This window comes from Pistacia vera, unplaced genomic scaffold, assembly GCF_008641045.1.
Source record: "Pistacia vera cultivar Batoury unplaced genomic scaffold, PisVer_v2 Contig391, whole genome shotgun sequence".
Lineage (NCBI taxonomy): Eukaryota > Viridiplantae > Streptophyta > Magnoliopsida > Sapindales > Anacardiaceae > Pistacia > Pistacia vera.
Window position 1 is genome coordinate 139,874 of NW_022196214.1, and position 23,818 is coordinate 163,691.

At 35.9% G+C, this 23,818-nt stretch overlaps 1 protein-coding gene across 1 annotated transcript; it reads left to right on the top strand.

The window, feature by feature from the left end:
• Window positions 1–3,107: 3,107 nt before the first annotated feature.
• On the top strand, window positions 3,108–5,283 carry LOC116141065 (aquaporin SIP1-1-like). The gene is made up of 3 exons (XM_031426613.1): window positions 3,108–3,167; window positions 3,994–4,395; window positions 4,844–5,283. The coding sequence occupies exons 2-3, from the start codon at window positions 4,057–4,059 to the stop codon at window positions 5,225–5,227; spliced, it is 723 nt and encodes a 240-aa protein (XP_031282473.1). The 5' UTR covers window positions 3,108–3,167; window positions 3,994–4,056; the 3' UTR covers window positions 5,228–5,283.
• The last annotated feature ends 18,535 nt before the right edge of the window (window positions 5,284–23,818 follow it).

The following is a 23,818-nucleotide window of genomic DNA, read 5'->3' on the forward strand; positions in this document are numbered from 1 at the left end:
AAACCCTCGCCTCCTCTTTTTCTTATTTCTTTGGATTGTTTAACATGGTATCAGAGCCAGATTTCATGGGACGAGGCTTAATCTTAAACATAGGTTACGCGGATCCAACTTTATCATGGTATCAGAGCCACGTTTGTTTCTCTCCCCTCTTTGATTGGGGCGATGATGGGTTTGGACTCCGACCTTGCACGCCGAGCGTGAGGGAGGGTGTTAGAAGTTGAATTTATCCCACATTGCCCCAATAGTGGGCTGTTATAGTGCATATAAGTGATTGGGCACGCTCTTCATTTGAGTTAGCTTTTAGGAGTAAGTTCTTCCCAAGCCTACTTTATCAGGATCTACATTGGACGTGTAGGAATCGGTAGCTTAGTTGAGAATCATCTCTGGATTGTAATTGGATTTAGGTTTCAATTTTATTTTTGAATTTGGTTTATTTTTGAATTTGGGTATATGGGGTGTGTTTGTTATTTTTCAAACTGAGAAATTTCATAGACCCCCTTCATAGTTGTAAAAGTATCATATATCCCCGAGCTCACTAAAGCTTGCGAGTTTGGCGAGCCGAGAATCGGGCAGCTTGAACTGGACTTGCCTGCTAAGTTGAGTCGCTCGAGTCGAGCCCGAGCTAATTTAGATTCAAAAATTAGAACTAATTTATTTCAAATTAAAACAAACGGTAACTAAAAGACTTATAAAAGTTTATGAGTTTGATATTATCCATAATAATGAATTCAATTTCTGTTGGGTTTCTCTTTCAATGTTCTGAAAATCGGACCGGACCGCCCTATCGGACTGGTTCGACTGGCAACCGGTGGCAAATCCGGTTCGGTATATATAAAAAACAGTTATTTTGATTTAAACCGGATTGGACCTTCGGAATAGTGCCGAATCGCGGTCCAATCGCAGTTAAATCCCGCCGGATTCCAGCATCTTTCGAAGGAGAAAACACCCCCATTCGACGTGACGGCATCTTCACGACCAAACCCATCCATTTTCAATCGCCGTCGTCCAGCCTTCGTTGATCACCGTCCACCTAAAGTTTACGCGACGTCGAATTTCTTTTGTTGATTCCGGCAAGTTCCGACACCGATGGAACTCCCTAGTACCACCATCAGAGTCGCCGACACCTACACATCAAAGGCCCCAAGATTCCAGCTTCGATTGGCCGTCGATCATCGCTACTGCCACCACTCACCAGAATCTTCGCGCGATAGGGGTGTTTTAGATAGATTTCAAACCTTAAGGGAGTATCATAAGGGTGTTTTTGATGAATTTCAAACCTTTAGGGACTAACATGTAATTTTACAAATTACGGTCCAACTGGTCAAACCGGAAACCAGACCCTTGAACGGGTCATTGTCCGGTCCGGTTTTCAGAACATTGTTCTCTTTCGCTAGAAGTTCTTAACTTTTTATTTATTAATGAAGATGGTCAAAATAACCTTAATTTGATTATGAAAGAGTTAAGGGCATCTTTGACATTCTATTTTAAAAATATGTATATTTTGAAATTTATTATTCATACCCTGAATTGGGCTTTCTTTGTATGGGTCCATCAAACCCGAATTTAGCCCAAAACTAGGTTTGGATTGGCTCAGTCTAATTTACAATTCTAAATATTCTTATTCAAAATTAATTGCACAACTAGTAAATGAAAAAAAATAAAAAATCATATTTAGATACTTTATGCAAACTTATGCTACCTTATTGTGTGGATGACACATGATTTATTTAAGCTTGGTAAAATTTAATCTTACTGGTAAAATTTAATCTTACTTTTTACCTGATTCTTATATGAGTCATATCAATTCGAATATTTATATAGTTTTCATGAACAATAGTATAAGTCAAATAAAAAAATAATAAAAATGTAAAGAGCATCCCCAAATGTGCGGAGATCCTAAAAACTTTCATCTCTAGCTAAAATACCATTTAAAAGAAAACACAGCCTTCGATTGGTAATTGTTAAGCTGGTCTTTTTTTTTAATTATTCCAACTTGGAGTTAAATAATATTAATAATCTTATAATCTATTTTATTTTTAACGATAATAATCTGAAAGATGATACGAGGGAATACTCTCAACTACTATGCCTAGCTAGACACGATCTCGTGTCCATATATAATTTAAATAAAAATTATTGGTCACATGCTTCACACTCATAATAATAGTATACTATATAAAAATGTTAAATATAAATATCAATATATCAAACCTTGAAATGCACCCTCTTGACAGAAACATAGCAACATCATAATATTTATATTTACATTCAAGTTTATCACAGTAGTTGTTAACTTCATATGATTTTATTCTAAAATTTTTACATCTCTTTCGTAAACCTGTAATTATATTTTAACTTCAAATCAAACAACTCCATCTTGAGAGCTTTTTGAATTATTTTTTTTAAATCAATCATAACTGGTATTTCATAAATTATACAAACAGTAAGTTTATCACCTGGATTGCCAGAGATGATTTACGTTTTATTTATTTATTGCAAAAAAATTCTACCTATTAAAAGGAAAGCATGTAGTAAAAGCTAATGAAGTTTCAGAGAAGGAAACACTTTAGACATGGGTAATTTGGAATTAAATTTTTTTAACAAATAAAATTAATTTTGAAATTTACAGAAAAATTTGAAAGGAATTAAATAATACAGTCATTGTAAAATTGGGGTCTTAATCTTCAGGCTAGGCTTGGATTCGACAAAATAAACTAATTTGAAACTATTTTGTAACATGTGATAAATCAACAAAATCGAGGTCTGAGATTCCTTGACAAAAAGGAATAAAAGGAGAGTGTTCTTGCACTTGGATTCCAAGCTCTTCAAGATTGACTTTCTTCCCTACAATACATTTTTTTACTTAAACTTGCATTAATTCTCTTTTGCTGTATACAGTTTTTCTTTTAATTTTAAATATAAATTTTGTTGACATTATAGTGCTGCTAATAGTTATTAAAATATTTACTTTAACTCAAATCAATACCATAATTGATCCAATGAATTATTTCAAGATTTTTATATTACATAAATTACAGTAAAAATAAAATATAAATACATCGCTTTTGAAAATTGGTTCGCATCTTGGCTTTTTCTTTCTTCGGAGATAACGTTTTTTATTTAACTTTTCTATTTGTTGGTGCCTTCTCAAAAGATAACATCATCAAATATAGGGGAAACGACAAGGTTTGGAAAAATGACAGATTGGTATCCAAAAGGTTTCAAAATGATAAACAGGTACCTTCTGTTAGTGAAAAGACTAGAATGCCCTTTGAGAAATATTAGTCTATTTTTTTAATTACTTTAGACCCCTTAAGTTTATTAATTCCATCAAATACCCCCAGAAAAAAGTTTAAAAATTAACAAAAACACCTCCACCCACCCATACTTGCCAGATTCTGGTGGCCACCGCTGGTTGTAGCCGGAATCTGTTACAACGGTCTATGCCACCACTAGAAATGGTCGATAATTCACCGATCTGGCCTTTTTCGGCCAGATCTACGGCCAGATCTAGCCGTCGATGGCCGCAACACTCCATCTTTGGCCGTCGTTGTCTGTCAACGACGGCCATTTCTTTGGCCGTCGGTTTCCGACCAAATTTGGCCTTTTCACGTTAGATCTAGCCTTTTCTGGTTAGATCCATGGTAGATCTGGCTGGAAAAGGCTAAATCTGTGAATTACCAACTATTTATGGTGGTGGCGTAGACTGTTGTAACAGATTCTGGCTACCACCGGCGGTAGTCATCGGAATCTAGCAAGTATGGGTGAGTGAGGGTGTTTTTGTTATTTTTTAAACTTTTTTCTGGGGGTATTTGATAGAATTAATAAACTTTAGTGGTCTAAAAGTAATTAAAAAAATAGACTAATATTTCTCAAAGGTCATTCTAGTCTTTTTACTAACGGAAGGTACTTGTTTATCATTTTGAAACCTTTTGAGTACCAATCTGTTTTGTTTTACCAAACCTTAGGTAGGTATAAGTCGTTCGGCCTCAAATATAAAATAGCAATAACGAGAGGAGAAACAGAGAAAACCAGAAGAGAAACTAATTTTCATTGATGGGTGTGATAAAGGCAGCCATCGGAGATGCCGTGTTCACAGCCATGTGGGTGTTTTGCTCGGCGCTTCGGGGGATTTTGACTCGCATCATTTCAACATCTTTCGGTCTTCAAGACTTTTTTCCAGTAAAACTATTCATCAGCACCACTTTGGCCACTATCTTTATAATAACATTCATTTTCATCGGCAAGCTCTTGGGTGGTGCCAGCTTCAATCCTTCCACCTCTCTCTCCTCCTACACCGCCGGCCTTAAATCGGACTCGTCTCTCATCTCCGTCGCCGTCCGGTTTCCTGCTCAGGCCGCTGGTGGAATCGCAGGTATCAAGGCAATTTTGCAGGTAAACCAGAAACCTCAATTCCTAAATCCTTTAATAAAAATCTGTTAATTAGTAAAATATTGAATATCATACAGCAGGGACGTTGCCAGTGGGTGGCTCCCCTGGCTCCGGTCCCGGTTGAAAATGCTGGAAAAAGATAAAATTTTAATTAAATTCTTAATTATATATACACTATTTAGAGTGTTTTCATTATTATTATTTTTTTAAATCTCTTAACCCCAATAAAAAAATTATTTCTTTTCTTAATAAAATTATAATAGGTTCAATTTATTATATATATATTGTTTTTATTTCTCATCTTTTTCGAAACAAATTATGATTTATGCATAAGTATAAACCTTTCAATAACGCACTTTATTCACATCAAAGTGTGAGATAATATTTCATTTTAAGTATACTTTTTTCTAGCCCTCCAGAAACTAATTCCTGGTTTCGCCCCTGCTTACAGATGATGCCGGCAGAATACAAGGGTATGCTCAAGGGGCCCTTTCTGAAAGTGGATTTGCATAGTGGAGCCATAGCTGAAGGGGTGTTGACCTTTTTGTTTTGCCTTTCATTGCTTGTTATTATGCAGAAGGGTCCGAGAAACCTAATTTTGCAGGTCTGGTTGTTTTCATTATCAACTGCGGGATTAGTTCTTGCTGGTTCTGGATACACTGGACCTTCCATGAACCCAGCCAATGCCTTTGGGTGGGCATATTTTAACAATAAGCACAACACTTGGGAGATGTTTTATGTTTATTGGATTTGTCCATTTATTGGGGCAATTTTGGCTGCTTGGTTTTTCCAATTTCTTTTTCCCGCAAAAACCAATAAGCAGAAAAAAGCCTAAGAATGTAAAAGAAAACTTCAGATATAATGATGAATTACTTCATGTTTTTGTCCCTATATAATTTCTTTATATTATCTTGATGATGGTGTCAGGTGTATATTATCTTGATGATGGTGTCAGGTGTTAATTGAATTTCTAAAGTTCTCTAATTCTCAATCATGACTTTTCACATTTTCAAAGTATAAAAAATATCAGATTTATTTTTCAAAAAATAAACTTATACATTTTTCTACATTTCTTCTTAGAGATGGCAATGGTTTCGGTATTTTCAAGTACCCGGCCCGGCCTATCCCGAAAAGGTTGGGCTTTATTTGGTGTTAGCGGGTTTAGGCTTGGGCTTGGGCCTAAGACTGATTTTAAGGCCCGCCCTTGGGTACGGGCTAGGCATGGGTATATCTTCAGTCCTGGCCCGGCTTAGCCCAACCCGACAATTTTACGAAATTACCCTTATACTATATATCTAATTACAGAATTATCTTACATATATATAAAAAAAATTGAAATTTATTAATATTTGGTGGGTATTAAAAAATAAATTAATATTTAAAAACTATTTCTAGAATTTAAAATATAAAAAATTGAAATTTATTAATATTTAAAAATTCACATTATAAAAATGGGCGGGCTTGGGTTGGGACTGAGATTACAAAAAGCCTGTTGGGCCAGGCTTGGTCTTTACCCGTCATCCCCGTGACAGGCCTAGGTCGGGACTGGGCCTTTGTCATGGGGTTGGGCTTGGGCTCGGGCCAAGGGGTACCCGATCCCGGCCCGACCTGGCCCATTGCCATCTCTATTTCTTCTCGCATCATCAATGAACGTCACATAGTACTTTGAGGCTCTAAGGGATGACATGGGAGCAGGTCCCCACACGTCTGCATGAACCAACTCCAACTTCTTTACCTTCAGTTCCTTTGCTACTTTGGAAAAACTCACATTTTTCTGTTAGCTGAAGATACAACTTTCACATAAACTGTGATCAATTGACTTCAACTCTAGTAGTTTTCCCTTTGATTAAAGCTCTTTCATTCTTTTCACGCTTATATGCCCAAGTCTATAATGTCACAAACTTGAGGTAACACTAGCATTTACTATTACAACTAAATTTCTAAGACTACCGTGGGTCATTTATTAAGTTTTCATGCACCACCCATAAATGACACACTATGGCCTTCGTCGTCAAGCTACCCTATTGATATTAGATTACACATAAATCTAGGTATATGACTTACTTTCAGGATTTTCCACACATATCCATTCGTCATCAACCTAACATCACATATACCTACAATATCTAAAGGTTCTCCATCTGCTAGGTATACTTTTTCATGATTTCTATCCAAATAATTTTCTAGAATTTCACGGTGTGTATTGGCATGAAATGAATCTTCTGAATCTAAAACCCAAGAGTCAATAGGACTATCAACAAATAAAAGTGAAGCGTCTTGTAACTCTTCAATTATGGCATTAGCGGTGTCGTATTGTTGTTCTCCTCTTTCTTTGGTACTTTGCAATTCCTCTTATGTGACATGTATTGTCACAATTCCAACACTCTATCTTTCTCCCAAACTTGGATTTGCTTCTTTTGTTCCTTGATTTTGATCTTGCTATGCCTCGATGTGAATTTTTATCGTAGCCCATACCTCTTGTTTCGACATTCAAAGTATTCAATGTTGTCTCAATTGAATCTTTTCTAGAACCTCCTTAGCAAGAATTTTATCCTTGACATCGGTGAGTTTTAATTTCGCACTACCTGTTGAATTACTAATTGTTGCCCTTATGGACTCCCAACTACTTGGTATGGAGCTAATAAGAATTAGGACATAAACTTCTTCACAAAAATCAATTTTTACAGATGAGAGTTAATTAATGATTATATTAAAATCATTCATATGCTCTGTCACGGAAGCACCTTCTCTCATTTTCAAATTAAATAATCTTTTCATAAGATGTACCTTGTTATTCGTATAAGGTATTTCTCGCACATATCAGACAAGATCTCCTTCAACCTTATTGTGGTTGTCTCATTTGTCATGTTACTTGTCACGTTCTTGGTCAATGTCAATCAAATGACTCTCAATACTTCTCTATCAAGGAGTGCCCAGTCTTATCTGACATCTCTTCGGTTTCTTTCCTAAGAAAGGTATATTTATTTTCTGCCATACAAATGATCTTCAATTTGCATCTTCCAAAATGCGTAATCTATTCTACCAAACTTGTTGATCCCAAGCACATATCCTCTTTCTTCTCCAACCATTGCTTTCTTCCTCAAACCTGGGCTTTGATACAGTTGTTGTGGGCATTTAATAGATGCTAGCAAATCATAAATCCATTTGAAGAAAATAAAGCAAAGGACAAATAATAAAAACCACACACAAGCAAAGATTTATAGTGGTTCACTTTCTATATGAGAGCAATGTCTATTTGCCGTTGCAAAATCTCACTATAAAAGAAAATTTCAAGAGTCTCTCACAAATCTCACAAATTAACTCTCTCACTAAACCTCTCTTTGGTGGTGCTCACTCTTTAATTGTGGTCTTGTCTTTTATTGTATTCAATTGTCTAACTCTAAGATTTAATCTTTTTTATAGGTAATACAAGATACTATTCCTAATTGGACTCAAACTTCATATCCTATTAGGGATTTTATTTTAATTCCTAATACAATTATATTCCTATTCTTAATTATATTCCTAAAGAAAAACAATTCTATATAAAAACATATTAGGAAAACCCATGTCCTAATGCAATACTAATTTGGATTGAACTTAGCTCCACAATCTCAATACACGTAAGAACACAACCAAAGCCACAAGAAGAAGGACCAATCCCATCAAATTAACTAGCAACAAGAGGCAAGGCATTTTTGCTCAATTTTCACAAGAATCTTGCAAAATGGAGATTTTCATGTTCTTGGAAAAGAAAATGAGGTTATAGCTCTTATCTTCCCTAGGAGATCAATGCCATAAGACTTACTGATCTTCTAAAATACAAAAACATGCAGCAAACATTGAAGTTCAATGGCTAAAATTTTAGGGCATGTTCAGTTATAAACTCAGCATTTTATATTTGCTTTTTTTAACCTTGGGATTTGTGAGAACAGTGTTTGTTTACCCTTTCTTACAAAATCCAACCCAAAAATATTGAAAAAAAGACTAAGGAGAGAGAGAAAGATGGTGACTACAAGTTATTCTTTCACTTAAATTCAAGCACTAATAAACAATCTTTTGTACCATCTGCATCATTTGAGGTTACTTATTCCACTGCAAATCAGTCAAATTCATCACATTCAATTGTTGCAAGTGTTTTGTCACCAGTGTATACATCTATCTTTACTGGTGATGATGTGGTTGTACCTGATATTCCCTTTCTAGGAAGAATTCATCCTATGACTACTCGTCTCAATCATACACGGTTTTTACAACATTGCTTAATTTAGCTGTTATAAATCCACAAGAACCTAAATAGTCACTAAAGCATTAGCATTACTTTACTGGCTAGTTGTTATGCAAGCTAAGTTTACTGTATTATAGAACAATCACACTTGGGATTTAGTACAATACAATCCATGTTTGAATGTTATAGGTAATAAACAGGGTTATAAAGTGAAATACAATGCAAATGGCAGTGTTCAAAGGTGTAAAGCTAGGTTGGTGGCTAAAGGTTTTTAACAAATGGTTGTTTAGATTATGCAGAAACCTTTAGTCTAGTTATCAAGCCTGCTATTGTTAGAGTAATTTTGACTTTATCTATTAGACGACAGTGGAAAGTTCGACATCTTGATGTAAATAATGCATTTCTTAATGGTGAACTTTAAGAGATAGTGTATATGGCACAATCAGAAGGTTTCATTAATGCTGATACCTTTTTATGTTTATAGATTGTCCAAAGCTTTGTATAAACTCAAACAAGCTACTACAACTCGGTTTAGGAAGCTTAAAACAACTCTTCTAAGATGGGGATTTGAAGCTTCAATGTCAAACGCCAATTTATTTCATTTTCATAACAATGATCATGTGATTTATTTGATGGTTTATGTTGATGATATATTGGTAATAGGTGATGATGCACACTTGATTTCCTAACTTATTTTAGATCTTAATATCAATTTCTCTTTGAAGGCATTAGGCTTCTTGAACTAGTTTCTTGGTATTGAAGCTTTTAGAGATAATTCTGGATTGTACATCATAGAAGCAAAATAGATCAAGGATCTTTTGAAGAAAAACGATCAACAATCTGCTTGATGCAAATATCAATCAACACTTATGGCTTTTGATTGTAAACTGGCTTTAAATGATAGTAAGATTTTCTCTACTCCTCATATCTGTAGGAGCACTTTAGGTGCTTTACAATACTTTAATAGTAGTAAGATCTAATATTACCTTTGTAGTAAACAAGCCTAGTTTGTATTTGAAAGCTCCTATAATGCCACATTGGCAAGCATGCAAAGAGCTACTTTGATATCTCAAAGGCACAACAAATTGTGGTTTACATATTAAAGCTACTATTCCACTTATTTGAGAAGGTTATACAAATGCTGGCTGGGCTAGTAATCTTGATGATAGAAGGTCAACTAATGGTTTTGTTTTTACCTTGGTGGCAACCTGATTTAGTGGAGCTCTAAAAAGCAAGTAGTTTAAGATAGGTCATTGTTAGGATATGAAATAAAGTGAAAATGTTGACTAGTTTAACTAATTAGGTGACTTAGTTGACTGTTTTGATGTAAGAATGGTTAGCTATTCTGTTACATTCAATTCAGTTTTCGTTACAATACTCAGTGTATAAAAACTGAACAATCCATTGTTTCTTGTTAAGGAAATGACAAACTTTTTCCCTCCTAAATTTTTCTTTCATTTTCTTTCATTTCTCGCCTACTGTTATTGTTCATTTGGTACAAAGCCATTGACAACATCATCAATGGCTGATTCCTCTATATTCCTTCTTCATTTAACAATCCTGACAAAAATTCCAGCTTTAAAACCTCTTAAGACCTGTTAATCTCATCAATCATCTTCAATGAATTCGTCCACACTTCCAATAATTTCACCAAAGTTAACATGGACAATCATCGATTTTGGAAGTCCTAGTATTATTCGCAGTCGGACTCATGATCTTGAAAAGCCCTTGACTAGATTAATCTCTGTCCACTCCTTTCATCAAGCACAATCAGACCCCTCAAGCTTGGAGGTAACTAAGAAATCTAATCCTAAGTGTCAATCTGCTATAGATATATGGCTTACATTAGAGAAGGAATTTCTTACTAAATCTAGGGCTAAAACATTACATGTTAAGAACTTTTTACAAAATACAGGAAAGGAGAGCATGACATGCATGATTACTTTCTTAAGATGAAGGATTTGGTCAAAAATTTATCATCAAGTGGAGTATTGATAACAGATGAAGTTGCTTAATTAATTCTAATGACTTGAGTCTGAAAGTTGCTATTGTAAATATCACAACTAGTTAAAGTCCAAGCTTGATCCCATATTTGTCCAGAAGCACATATTTTTCAAAAACTTGAGCTGGCTTGAAAGGGCAAACACAACAATGAATTCTCTTGTTCACAAGAGTTTCATGGAGGATTAGCTAATGTTGCTACTCTCTCAATTGATAACGAGAGCAAGAAACATGGTCTGGTCAAATTGTCTCATTACCTACAGAACAGACCTCCACACACAATCCAAATACCTTTATGTTCCCAACTTCAGCCTTTCCTCTTTTGGATCTAATCAAACTTAGTCCAATTATCCCCTGCCTCATGATCAGTTTTACAATCAGCAGTTTCCCGGAGGTTATTTTGGTGGTAGAGGAAGAGACAGAGGGGTGGTAGAGGCAAATTCATTTGCCAAGTATGTGGAAAATAGGTCTTTTTAGCCTTGACTTGTTACCATCGATTTGATGTAAGCTTTATAGGAAATAGTACCTCAGTTAGGAGCAACTTTCACTCTTTTGGTTTCATTAGACAACCCTCGTTCAATTCTGGAATTGGAAATCCTGGAATTGGAAGTTTTGGAATTGGAAATCCTTACTATCCAGTTGATAATCATGGTGTTCATTGCTATGCTCATAACCCTTACTTAGGATCCCCAATGATATCTCAAAACACAACACCTTCCTTATTTAACCAAACACATGGATCCACAATTGTCAATGCTGACCGTCAGTCAAACTCAACTGCTACTCATCTGCATAATCAGGCTCATCTTCATAATCAGACCCTAATGGCTCAATCTCAGTTGCATAACTCCACTCTTGCAGCCATAAACTACATTGCCACACCATCTACAGTACATGATGCTGCCTGGTACATGGATTCTAGAGCTACAGACCATGCTAGCTCAGATTTCTCTCAACTCACAAGAAGCACCAGTTATGCAAGCAGTAAACAGCTTGAGTTTGGTAATGGTGAGCTTCTTTCTATTACTCATATTGGTTCAGTTGCTTTATTTTGTCCATTTAGAACTCTACACCTTAGGAATGTCTTGGATGTCCCTCACATTACAAAAAATCTTCTTAGTATTTCTAAACTAACTAGAGATAATCATGGCACTGTTGAGTTTTTTATTGACTCTTGTGTGGTTAAGGACAAGTCCTCCATAGTAATTCTACTCAAAGGAATGCTTAAATGTGGATTGTACCAACTCCAAGCTCCAGTTTATTCCTTACCTACTTCTGTAGAAGCTTTGGATTCTTCTGTTCAACCCCAACATAAAAAACAACCTTGTTATTTCAATTACTGAGTCATGTAATAAGCCTTGTAGCACCTATTTTCCCACACAAATGTTTTCAAATCCTATTTTTAATAAATGTAAATCTGCCTGTGTTGATTCTGTTAATCAAAGTTTTATGCAATATAGTAGACCATTTGTATCCAAATCTATATCCTGTACTGGTGGTGCACCTATACTCAATGAAATAAATACTTTTCAATCATTTTTTATTCAAACAACCAATATCATGTTATGGCACAAAAGATTAGGACATCCCAATCCAACCATTCTTACAAAAGTGCTTGATGATTTACACATACTTAACCATGCTAAGAATGATGTTACATTCTGTTCAGCTTGCCAATTTGGCAAGTTACACCAATCCACATATCCTAGATTTACATTTCATGCCTCTAAACCACTTGAGTTAGTATACTCAAACCTTTGGGGACCTTCCCTTGTCACATCTCCCGAAGGCTACAAATATTACATTCAATTTCTTAATGACCATAGTAGATTTAATTGGCTTTTTCCTTTAAAAGCCAAATTTGAAACCTTTAGTGTTTTTAAACAATTTCATGTCCTAGTTGAAAAGCAGTTCAATACACCTTTAAAATGTGTTCAAATTGATTGGGGTGGTGAGTATAGGAAGTTAGTACCTTACTTACAAGAACATGGCATCATCTTTAGACATCCATGTCTCCACACTCACCAATAAAATGACAGAGTTGAGAGGAAACATAGACAAATTGTGGAACAAGGCCTGATCTTACTAGCTCAAGCTAGCATACCACTTAAATTTTGGTGGTTTACCTTTTAAACAACTGCCTACCTCACCAATAGACTGCCCACACCTGTTTTATCTAATGCATCACCATTCCAAGTTCTATTCAAAACTCTCCCAAATTACTCAATCATTAATGTTTTTGGATGTATTGTCTATCCTTTCCTCCGACCTTATAGCAACCACAAGTTTAACTTTCATACCATTAAATGCACCTTTGTTGGCTATAGTTTGCATCACAAGGGATACAAGTGCTTGGATACTTCTAGTCGAATTTATATTTGTCAAAGTGTAAAGTTTGATGAATATGGTTTTCCATTCCAAACATCTACTGCTTCTACTTCCAATTCTTCACCTAATCTAATACACACTGAGTCCTCTTCCAATTCCTTTGTTCCTTTAGTTTGGCATCTTCCTGTTTCTGTCTCCAGGTTATCTTCCAATCCCGCTTCAGATTCAATTCCTTCTACTTGTCCTTCCATACTTGGTCAGTCAATCTCTCTGGACACTGCATCTTCTAGTCAACCTTCTCTATCACCTTTATGTCCTACTAGTTCTTATTCATTTTAGACTTCAACTTCCTCACTATCCAGACCAACCACAACTACATTTAGCTTACCTTATTTTTCTCCCAACTCTACCTTACCAACATCACCTATGCTATTGTAACGTCCCAATTGAGGTACGTAGTTAAGATTTGATGAATGGCTTGAATGTTTGTTGATTTATCCTCATTTGAGTATGTATGTTTTTAATATTGCTTGGTTTACCCTTAGTTGAAAGGGTGTACTGGTTTAGTTGAGTGATTACCCTGAAAATTTGTAAGACTTGGCGAAATCTTGATGTTACAGTCTTCACCGGGGCGAAGAAGAAACTTCGCCGCGGCGATGAAGTGCTACATCCCCGTGTAGCTGCTGTGAGTTTTCGCCGGGGCGAAGAAATAGCTTTGCTGTGGTGAAGACTCGGCTGAATTTGTCCCTTGAGATTTAGAGAATTCTTCCTTTTGAGACTCAATGACCATTCTACCCCTAATTAGCAGGAAAAGTTGGGAGTGCAATACAAGGAAATTGCATGGAGAATAGTTTGAATGGGGTTGTTTTTGCAAAGAATGAAAGGTCTTAGGTGGAATTTCAAAGGAGCAAGGGTATATTGTGAAAGAGTGGAGAAAATATGAGATATTAAGGGTTTAGCTTTAGAAACCCTTCACTTGATTCTTCTCCACCGCCTCTTTCATCCTTCACTTCTCTCAAATTTTCATTCAATTTTCCAAGGATCTTTGAGGGCTTTTGACTAAAATTGTTACAAGTTGATCCTACCACTAAAGTGAGAATCCTTACTCTAGATGTAAGTTTTATTGTTGAGAGTAGAATCCTTATTGAGTTTGTATTGAAGGTTTAAGAGGAAGTATCAGCCATCAAGAGTAGAGAGCTTAAGTGGTTTCTCCTTGAACTTAAGGTAAGTAAATCCACCTAAGTTTTGATTTGTATGATTGAATGATGTGTAGAGATTTTATCATGCTTAATGCTTGAATTTCTATGTTTGAAATGAGTTGATGAATTCATGAATGAGTTCAATGTTGTTTTATGAAAAAATTTCCACCATGAGTAGGGTGGATTAGTTGATAGTTTGTGTAGAAATATGGAGAGAATTAGAAGAATTTGAGAGGAATATTTGAAGTGTGTTTTCTTTGCAGGATGTGTGATGATTTAAAGGAGTTGAACTCCTATTTTGGATGTTAAGAAAGAAGTATCACTAAAAATTAGAATCGAGTTTATGTTTGCATACATATTGTTTGATGAAATGTTTAAAAGAAGCATGACCAAAGTAAGAACCTTACTTTATGCAACATAGCACATTTGCATGTCATGAATGCTATAAGAAAGATTTTAGGCATGAGCCATCCTTATGGTAATGTTTAATTGAGTAATCACATGAAAAAAATAGAAAATGAGAAAGAAACACTCTAAGAATAGATAAAGAAAAGACCAATTCTCTTAGAATAAAGAGAAGAAGAAGAACTAGCACTAGAGAATAAATGATTATTAAGTGCTACAGAAAGAAAAAGAAAATAGGTCGTGCGATGGGGAATCCATGAGTGTGAGTTACCCGCATGTAAACCGCCATGAGAGAGAGAGCGGTCTCCGCCATGAGAAGCGGATTAGAATGAGAAAAAGAATTTGTATAGCCGTGAGAATAGATGCGGATGAGGGCTATACACGAAAAAAGTACATTCACATGACCAAGGGTTCCGAATCCATGCATCGACCAAAACCGGCAAGAATAAGATAAGAAAAGAATAGAAAGAAAATGCATTGTTTGCTTCAATATCTCGTCCATGCGTGGTGATGATTTCCCATGGTGATGGAATAGAAAGAAAGAAAAGAATAGTGAGAACTAGAATTAGAGAAAGTGACAAGAGTACGAAAAGAATTTATGAGTAATGCACGGGATTATAGCGTAGAAGATTTACTTACTGAGCATCTTTGTGCTCACTCTATTGTTTTCTTTGTTGTACATGACATAGGTGAGGACCTGGTCGGATGGACGTCGGCAAGCGGAGACTTGGCTGCACTGTCCACTGTCTTTTTGAGAGTCTTTTGTACAAATGATGTTGTACTATGTAAAGAATTATTTATTAAGTAAAGAAATTTTTGGACCCAACCTTTTTGATAAATATACTTGTCTTTTTATTGATATATTTTATGAATATGATTAGAAAGAAGTTGTTACACTATCCCCTTAACTAGAGTTCTGATGAGTCTTATGACTCTATTCCTTATAGTTAATTCGCCTTTAACAAGACTTTACCTCTTGCCCTGACACTCACCCATGCTTACTAGGTCCAAACCAAACACCTACACCATCTTGTTCCATCTTCTTCCCTTGATAACAAGAACCATCTATTGTATAGAGCCATCTCTCACCTTGCTGAAGTGCCATGCAAACTGAATTTGATGCCTTGCTAGCTAACCAAGCTTGGGAATTTTCCTGCCACATCTGATATGCACCCGTAGTTATAAATGGGACTTTAGAATCAAGTATAATTCTGAGGATCCATTCAAAGGTTCAAGGCCAAGCTTGTGGCAAAGGGTTTTCAGCAAACTCTAGGAATTGACTATCTAGAAACGTTTAGTCCAGTGGTTAAGTCACCCACAATTAGAGTTATTTTGAGTTTAGTAGTGAATAATGGCTGGGATATTCAGCAAGTCGACATTAACAATGCCTTCTTAAATGGTGAGTTCATTGACATGGTATATATGACTCAACCTGAAAGCTTTAACAATCCTCAACATCCTCATCATGTGTGCAGATTGATTAAGGCTATTTATGGTCTAAAGTAGGCCTCTAGAGGCTGGTTTGAATAGCTCAAAAGAGCCTTTTTGAGTTGGGGTTTTGTTTACTCAGTTGTTGATCCAAGTCCCTTTGTCTATCAAAAGTTGGAACAGGTTATGTATGTGTTAGTTTATGTTGATGTAATTTTGCTTACTAGAAATGACACCATCTACTTCATGAAATAGTACACAAGTTGAATACTCAGTTTGTTTTGAAAGTCCTAGGCTCACTTAAGTACTTTCTTGGCTTTGAGGTTACTAGAACAGCATCCACTTTTCATATGAACCAAGAAAAATATGCCAAAAATCTCTTAAGAAAGACTAATATGTAGGATTGCAAACCATGCACTACTCCAGTGGCTATTGGCACCAAGTTAACCCTTGGAGATAGTGATCTTTATGAAAATGCAGCCCTATACAAGAGTACAATAGGAGCCCTTCAGTATTTGACATTGTCTAGGTCTGACATTGCCTATTATGTCAACAAACTAAGCCAATTTCTCAAAGCCCCTACGTAGCACCATTGGTAGGCTTGCAAAAGATTGCTTGGGTATCTTAAAGGTACTTCTAACTATGGCATTCTCTTTACTAAAAGTCATAGACTCAAGCTAGAATACTATATCGATACTGATTGGCTAGTAGCATTGAGGACAGAAGGTCCACAAGTGGCTACTATGTTTTTCTTGGTGCTAACCTATTGCAATGGACTTCTAGAAATCAAAAAGTTATGGCCCTATCCTCTACCAAAGCAGAGTATAAAGCACTTACTCAAGGGTCCACTGAATTGGCATGGTTTTGTAGCTTGTTTTCTGAACTTGGCCTTTCTTTATTTGAGATTCCAATCATTTGGTGTGATAACCAAAGTGATGGGTCTCTTTCTTCCAACCTTGCGTTTCATGGAAGAACTAAACACATTGAACTTAATGCATACTATGTTAGAGAACAAGTCACTTCTCACAATCTCAAAGTCTAATATGTGCCTATTGGACATCAAAAAGTAGATATTTTTACAAAGGCTCTGCCAGACTCCAAGTTTGAAACTCTAAGACACAAACTAACCATACAAGCTCCATCTTCTTCCAACTTAGTTGGCTCAACTTCTAATGCTCTGACTGTTACAATCTAATGTTAACCTTGCTCAGTTCTAGTGATATAAATATAGTTATCAAATTTTTTTTTTTTTCTGTTTCTCCTAATCTAATCTGCTTGAAGCATTGACCAATATGGATGGTATGTTGTATTATGAAGTATAAAATTGTTTAAAGTTGAGTAAAGTAAAGTTGAGTGTAGTGTTGAGAGTCAACATAGTTAGTTGTTTGCTGTAGGCTTGGTTGTTTGATAGCTAGTGTAGAGGTATGGATTTTGGGATGCAAGGTAGTTGATTATTTGTTGCGGACCTAGTAGTTTGGTAGCCAATACAGAGTTATGAATATTGGTTAAGTGCAGTAGTGTGAGTTATGCTTGCTTAGATTAAAGTTTGGTAGCCAGTATAGAGTTATGCATTTTGATATGCAAGGTAGTTCTAAGGAGTGTTGAATGCCCTACCTTCTCAACTCTTTGCAAAATGAGCTTTGCAATTATGAAGTTCTTTGTTCTACAGTTCTCTGTTTTTGGCCTGCCTTCTTAGCTTGTATCAGCAGTATGAAAGTCTGCTTCCTCAATTCTTTGTATTATGGACTTTGTAGTTCTTTGTTTTTCCTCTTCAGCGTATGAAAAGCCTCATTTTTAGTTGAATTGGTTGAATATAGCAATCATGGAAGTTTGATTTATAGTAGGATGTTAGTGTTGAAAAGACTTTCCTTTGAATGTTTAAAAGAAGTCCAAAACGAGGGCGTTTAATTCTAAGGCAATATGCTGCCGTTTTAAGCAAATATTTTAGTTTAGGCAAAGTGTTGCCGTTTTGAGCAAAAGTTNTAGAGCAATCATGGAAGTTTGATTTATAGTAGGATGTTAGTGTTGAAAAGACTTTCCTTTGAATGTTTAAAAGAAGTCCAAAACGAGGGCGTTTAATTCTAAGGCAATATGTTGCCGTTTTAAGCAAATATTTTAGTTTAGGCAAAGTGTTGCCGTTTTAAGCAAAAGTTAATTTATTATAAAACTAATTAAATGTACACTGTACTCTTAAGCTTGAAGCTACTGAAATCTAATGAATTTTTCTTCTCCATTTTCTCTCTCAAAACTCATCTTCAATCCCTAAGTCTTTCATGGTATCAGAGCTAATTTGACTCATGTCAATGTCAGAAAACTCTAAAAGCTCCAAATTTTCCATGAATCTTGATACAATGATGCAAAACTCTCCCAATTTTTCTTCATTAGCTTCAGCTTTAGGTGTTTCTTCAAGTCTTCAGACGATTAATCCTAAACTCACCAAAAACAACTATCGCTTTTGGTGTTCTCAGGTTCTATCAGTAATAGGAGCTCACGAACTTGATGATCATCTAATAGGTCTGGTTCCATGTCCACCTCTTTTAATAGCTGATAAAATAGATAATCCTAGTGATAATGATGAAATTCTAGTTAAGGAGAAAATTAATCTAGCTTACACTTTGTGGAAATGAACTGATAAATTCCTAGTTAGTTAGTTACTAGCATCAATTTCTGAGAGCATGTTTAGGCAAATTTTGAAATGTCAGTTCCCTTATGAAATCTGGCTCACACTTGAAAAAGAATTCATAACTGACTCAAAAGCTAGGGCTTTTCACTTAAAGAACTTGCTTCAAACCACTCACAAGAATAATCTCAATATTAGTGAGTTTGTAAGGAAAATGAGAGGCATTGCTGAAAGTTTATTAGCCAGTGGCCAATTGTGTCCAAAGAAGATCTACTTCAACACATTTTGGATGGCCTTGGCCCTAAGTACGGTGTTGTGGTTGTTAATCTCACCTATTGGATCGAGTCTAAGATTGATTCAATAACTTTCCAAGAAGCTCAATTCTTACTACAGAAATATAAAATTAGATTGGAGAAATTCAATTCAGTTGATTTTCACAATAGCTCTATTAATACTATTTCAACTGTCCTCACTGGACACTCTACAACATCTGTTATTAGTCAAGCCTTTTCTACTGACACAATTGGATCATTTAACTTGTCAAACAACTTTGTTCCTTCCTAATTTAGCTACAGCTATCCAATTCCAATTGGACAATTGGGTCAACAACCATATAGTGTATGATTGGGACAAGTAGGATTAATAGGACAAGTTCCTACTCATGGACAATTGGGACAAGTTCACTCTACTAGTCCTATTTTCAGTCAGTATCCATCACCACCTTAACAATACTTTTGCAAGAGGTCGTGATAGAGGTTTTGGTAGAGGTTGACCTATCTGCCAAGTTTGCCATAAAATAAGACATATTGTTGTCCAATGTTACCACCGTTATAACTTTGCCTATAATGGTGGGTAAGGAGGATATTCTGGTCCTGGTGGCTTTGTACAAATAGGATATTCTGGCTCTGGTGGTATAGCTCCTTTTAGTTATGGTGGTTTTAACATTCCAAGTCATCAACCTCATACCTACAATCAAACCATACCTCAACAGCCTTACAATCAACCTTACAACCAATCTCTTACATCTCAACATCCCTATAATCCTAGTAATCCTAGTAATCCTACATCATAGTAGTCTTATAGTCATCCTAGTCCCATCACTACATCACATTCACAAGTTCCTCACACACCAAATTCACAAGTTCCCAGTCCAACTCAGTTTGCTACCCACCTTGTTCAATCTTAGAATCAAATGCCAGTTACTGCCCAACAACAACATTCTCTTCATGTTGGTTCTTATCCTATGCATCCAGTCAGTGGTTTGTCAGCCCTTACTGCTTCTTCATCCACAGTTCAAGTATGTAGTGATGAAGTCCTTCCAACATCTCATACATGTTTTACTTTACTTTCTAGTAACCTACACTCTAAATGTTTACATCTAAAAAATGTGTTGTGTGTCCCTAGGATTACCAAAAATTTTCTTAGTATTTCTAAGTTTACTAAAGATAATAATGTTGTAGTTGAATTTAATGCTGAATGTTGTGTTGTTAAGGACAAAATCACCAAGAAAATTTTATTGCAAGGGGAACTTAAAGAGGGTTTACACCAGTTGATCATACCATCCACATTGTCACCTCAAACATCATCCTCCAACTCCAACTTGCCTACTTCATATGCCAATTCTATAGAGTATAAATTGTCATCTACTTACCTAAATAACAAGAATGAGTGTAACAAGCATGTTACAACAACTATTTTCAATAACAACGTTAGTTCCATGTTACATAAGACAACATTTGATTCAAATTGTTGTGATGAACATGTAGCCTTTACATTTTGTAAATAAGTTTTTGCATATCTTGAGAATTCTGTAAAACATGATGATGCTAGAATTTCTGTAAAAACTGATGATGCTGGTGCTAGAATTTCTGTACAAACTGGTGCGCTATAAATAAAGATAAGGATTTTTCCATTTTTGCAGCTCATATTCTTGATAAAATTGTTTCACATTCTGCTTATGATAATTGTATGATGCACTCAGTTCACTTAACTAACACTAGCACTAGTAACTATATGCTTTAACACGTGAGATTGGGGCATCATCTTTGCTGTTATGAGCAAAATACTTGTTGATTTCTCTAAAACTAGCTCTTGTTCTTCAAAAATCACTGCTTCAATTCTTTTTTGCAATGCCTGCCATTTAGGAAAAATGTATCAAACAAGCTTTCCTCCTTCTCAAACTAGAGCTATAGAACCTTTAGCATTAGTTCATAGTGACATTTGGGGTCCTGCTGCTATAGCTTCCTCAGAAGGATTCAAGTACTATGTGCATTTTCTTGACGACTTTAGTCGATTTACATGGTTATTTCCTCTTAAGACCAAGGCTGAGGTAAAGTCCACCTTTATTAGGTTTCATCATTTAGTCGAAAGGCAATTTAATTGTAAATTGAAATGCTTACAGTCAGACCAAGGAGGAGAGTACAAAGGCTTGCTCTCTTACCTCACTGAAATTGGAATACAATTTTCTTGTTGTCATGTCCATCCACAAAATGGCAGAAGTGAGAGGAAACATAGGCACATTGTTGAGACTGATCTTACACTGTTAGCCCATGCATCCATGCCTTTGTATTTTTGGTGGCTTGCTTTTGAAACAACTGTGTTTCTTTTTAATAGAATGCCTTCCAATGTTTTGCAAAATATTTCACCTTATCAACTTTTATTTCATCAAACACCAAACTATTCTTCAGTAAAATGTTTGGATGTACTTGCTTTCCATTTCTCAGATTTTTCAATAAACATAAGTTTGCATTTCACTCTTCTAAATGTGTTTTTTGGGGTATAGTCTAGTGCACAAAGGTTATAAATGTCTTGACTCTATTGGCAAAGTGTTCATTACTCCTAGTGTCAAGTTCAATGAGTTTGAATTTCCTTTCTCCATTGGTTTTATTGCTTCTACCAGGTCCAATACTGGCTCTCTGGACTCTCCTGGTCTCTCAACTAACACTAGCTTACCTTTTATTTCTTTATCCTTTTCTTCAAATCCTATTGTTCCTCTTGCATTGAGTTGTCCTCAGATTAAGTCTTCTACATGCAATGGTAAGCAAATTTCTCCTACAAACTCTTATTGTCCTACTCTTTCTCAACACAATACTTTTCCTGTGCATTCTTCTAATCATTTCAATCCTGTCATTTCTACATCATCACCTTCTCATACTGATTTTTTCCAAACTCATGTGTCAAACACAAATCAGTTAGCTTCTACTACATTATCCCCCCTGCTAATAACTCTCAGCATTCTTGTCCACATGAATCTGCTCAATCACCAGCATCCTTGTCTACTTCCTCACCTTTATCATTACCATCTCTATCTTCTTTAGCAAAATTTGATTCCTTGCTTTCCCCTCAAACTATTTCCACTACAGCATGTATTCCCTCTTGTCCACTTGAAATAGATTTATTCACTGCCTACCCTTCAGTCACTACTGAACAATCTACCTTTAGCTTAAATACCCATCCTATGATCACTATAAGTAAATCAGGAACTGTCTCCAGAGCTATTGTCCTTACTGTTACAGGGTTTGTTCTTCCTAAACCAAGTTTAGTAGCAGAAGCTCTTGTCATACCTGAATGGAAGTAGGCTATGCAAAATGAATATGATGCATTGCTTCATAACCATACTTGGATCCTTGTGCCTTTTTCTTCTAACATGAATATAGTAGGGAACAAATGGGTGTTTAAAACAAAATTTCATGCTGATGCTATAGTCTCCAAAAATACAAAGCCCGACTTGTAGCTAAAGGTTTTCAACAAACCCCTGGCTTGGACTATTTTGAAACCTTTAGTCCTATCATTAAACCTTCCACCATTAGAATTATTCTCACTCTTACTGTCACCTACCACTGGGATATCCAACAGATAGATGTGAATAATGCTTTTCTCAATGGTGAGCTCCATGAGAAAGTTATATGCAACAACCATTGGGTTTATTGACTCCACTCACTCTACTCGTGTTGCAAGCTTAATAAGGTTTTATATGGCCTTAAACAAGCTCCAAGGCCAGGTTTGACAAATTTAAGGAAGCTCTTTTGAGCAAAGGCTTTCATAATTCAGTTTTAGTCTCAAGTCTGTTTATCCATCATCAGTCCAGCCATGTCACTTATATTTTGATTTATGTGGATGATATTCTACTTATTGGTTCCAATATGGAGTTTATTAATCAGTTAGTCAAGGATCTCAATGATAAGTTTGCCTTGAAAACTCTTGGATCCATTCATTACTTCCTTGGCATAGAAGTGGTCAGATCAAAATTTGACATTCACTTGAGGCAAACCAAATATGTCACAGATTTACTGCTCAAAGGAAAAATGATTGATGCCCATCCTTGTGCTACTCCTCTGGACCTTGGTACCAAATTATTCCCTGCTGATAGTGAATTGTTTGATAACCTTACTTTGTATAGAAGTACAATTGGTGCACTGTAGTACTTATCATTTACCAGACCTGATATAAGTTTTCTAGTAAACAAATTGAGTCAGTTCCTCCCATCACCAACAACCTTGCAATGGCAAGCTTGCAGAAGGATCCTTAAATATCTTAAAGGTACCCTCAATCATGGACAACTGTTTAGACCAGCAACTACTCTGCATATTGAGTGTTATGCCGATGCAGATTGGGGTAGCAACCTTGGGGATAGAAGATCCATCAGTGGCTATTATGTGTACTTGGGGCCTAACCTGATCAATGGAGTTCTAAGAAACAAAGAGTAGTTGCTTTGTCTTCAACTGAGGTAGACTATAGAGCTTTAGCTCATACAGCCACTGAAGTGGCATGGCTGCAAAGTATCTTTACTAAGCTCCAGCTTACTTTGCTAAACCTCTTGTAATCTGGTGTGATAATGTGAGTGTTGGAGCACTGGCTGCAAATCCAGTCTTTCATGCCCGAACCAAGCACATTGAAATAGATGTACACTACATCCAGGAGCAAGTTCTTGCTAAGAAGATTTCTGTTCAATATGTGCCTACGAAACTTCAAATTGCCGATATCCTTACTAAGGCTTTACCAGCAAATCAATTTGATACTCTCAAGACAAAACTGAATGTGGCTGTTGTACATGAACTTGCTACTAGCTCTACCTAGCTGAAATCAGTATGGTACAGCAGTGACAGTTGAAGTATTTGTTGCAAGCATCTGTTATTTTTATCTGTTATGGCCTCTACAATGACTGAGATCAGTATGATACTGAATAGAATAGTACCGAGTATTTTCTTGCGATCAGTA

Excerpts from the sequence above, each read along its gene's own strand:
- LOC116141065 (XM_031426613.1), top strand. The coding sequence starts at position 4,057 with ATGGGTGTGATAAAGGCAGCCATCGGAGATGCCGTGTTCACAGCCATG. Across the intron at positions 4,396-4,843 it reads GTATCAAGGCAATTTTGCAG|ATGATGCCGGCAGAATACAA; the intron begins GTAAACCAGAAA and ends CCCTGCTTACAG.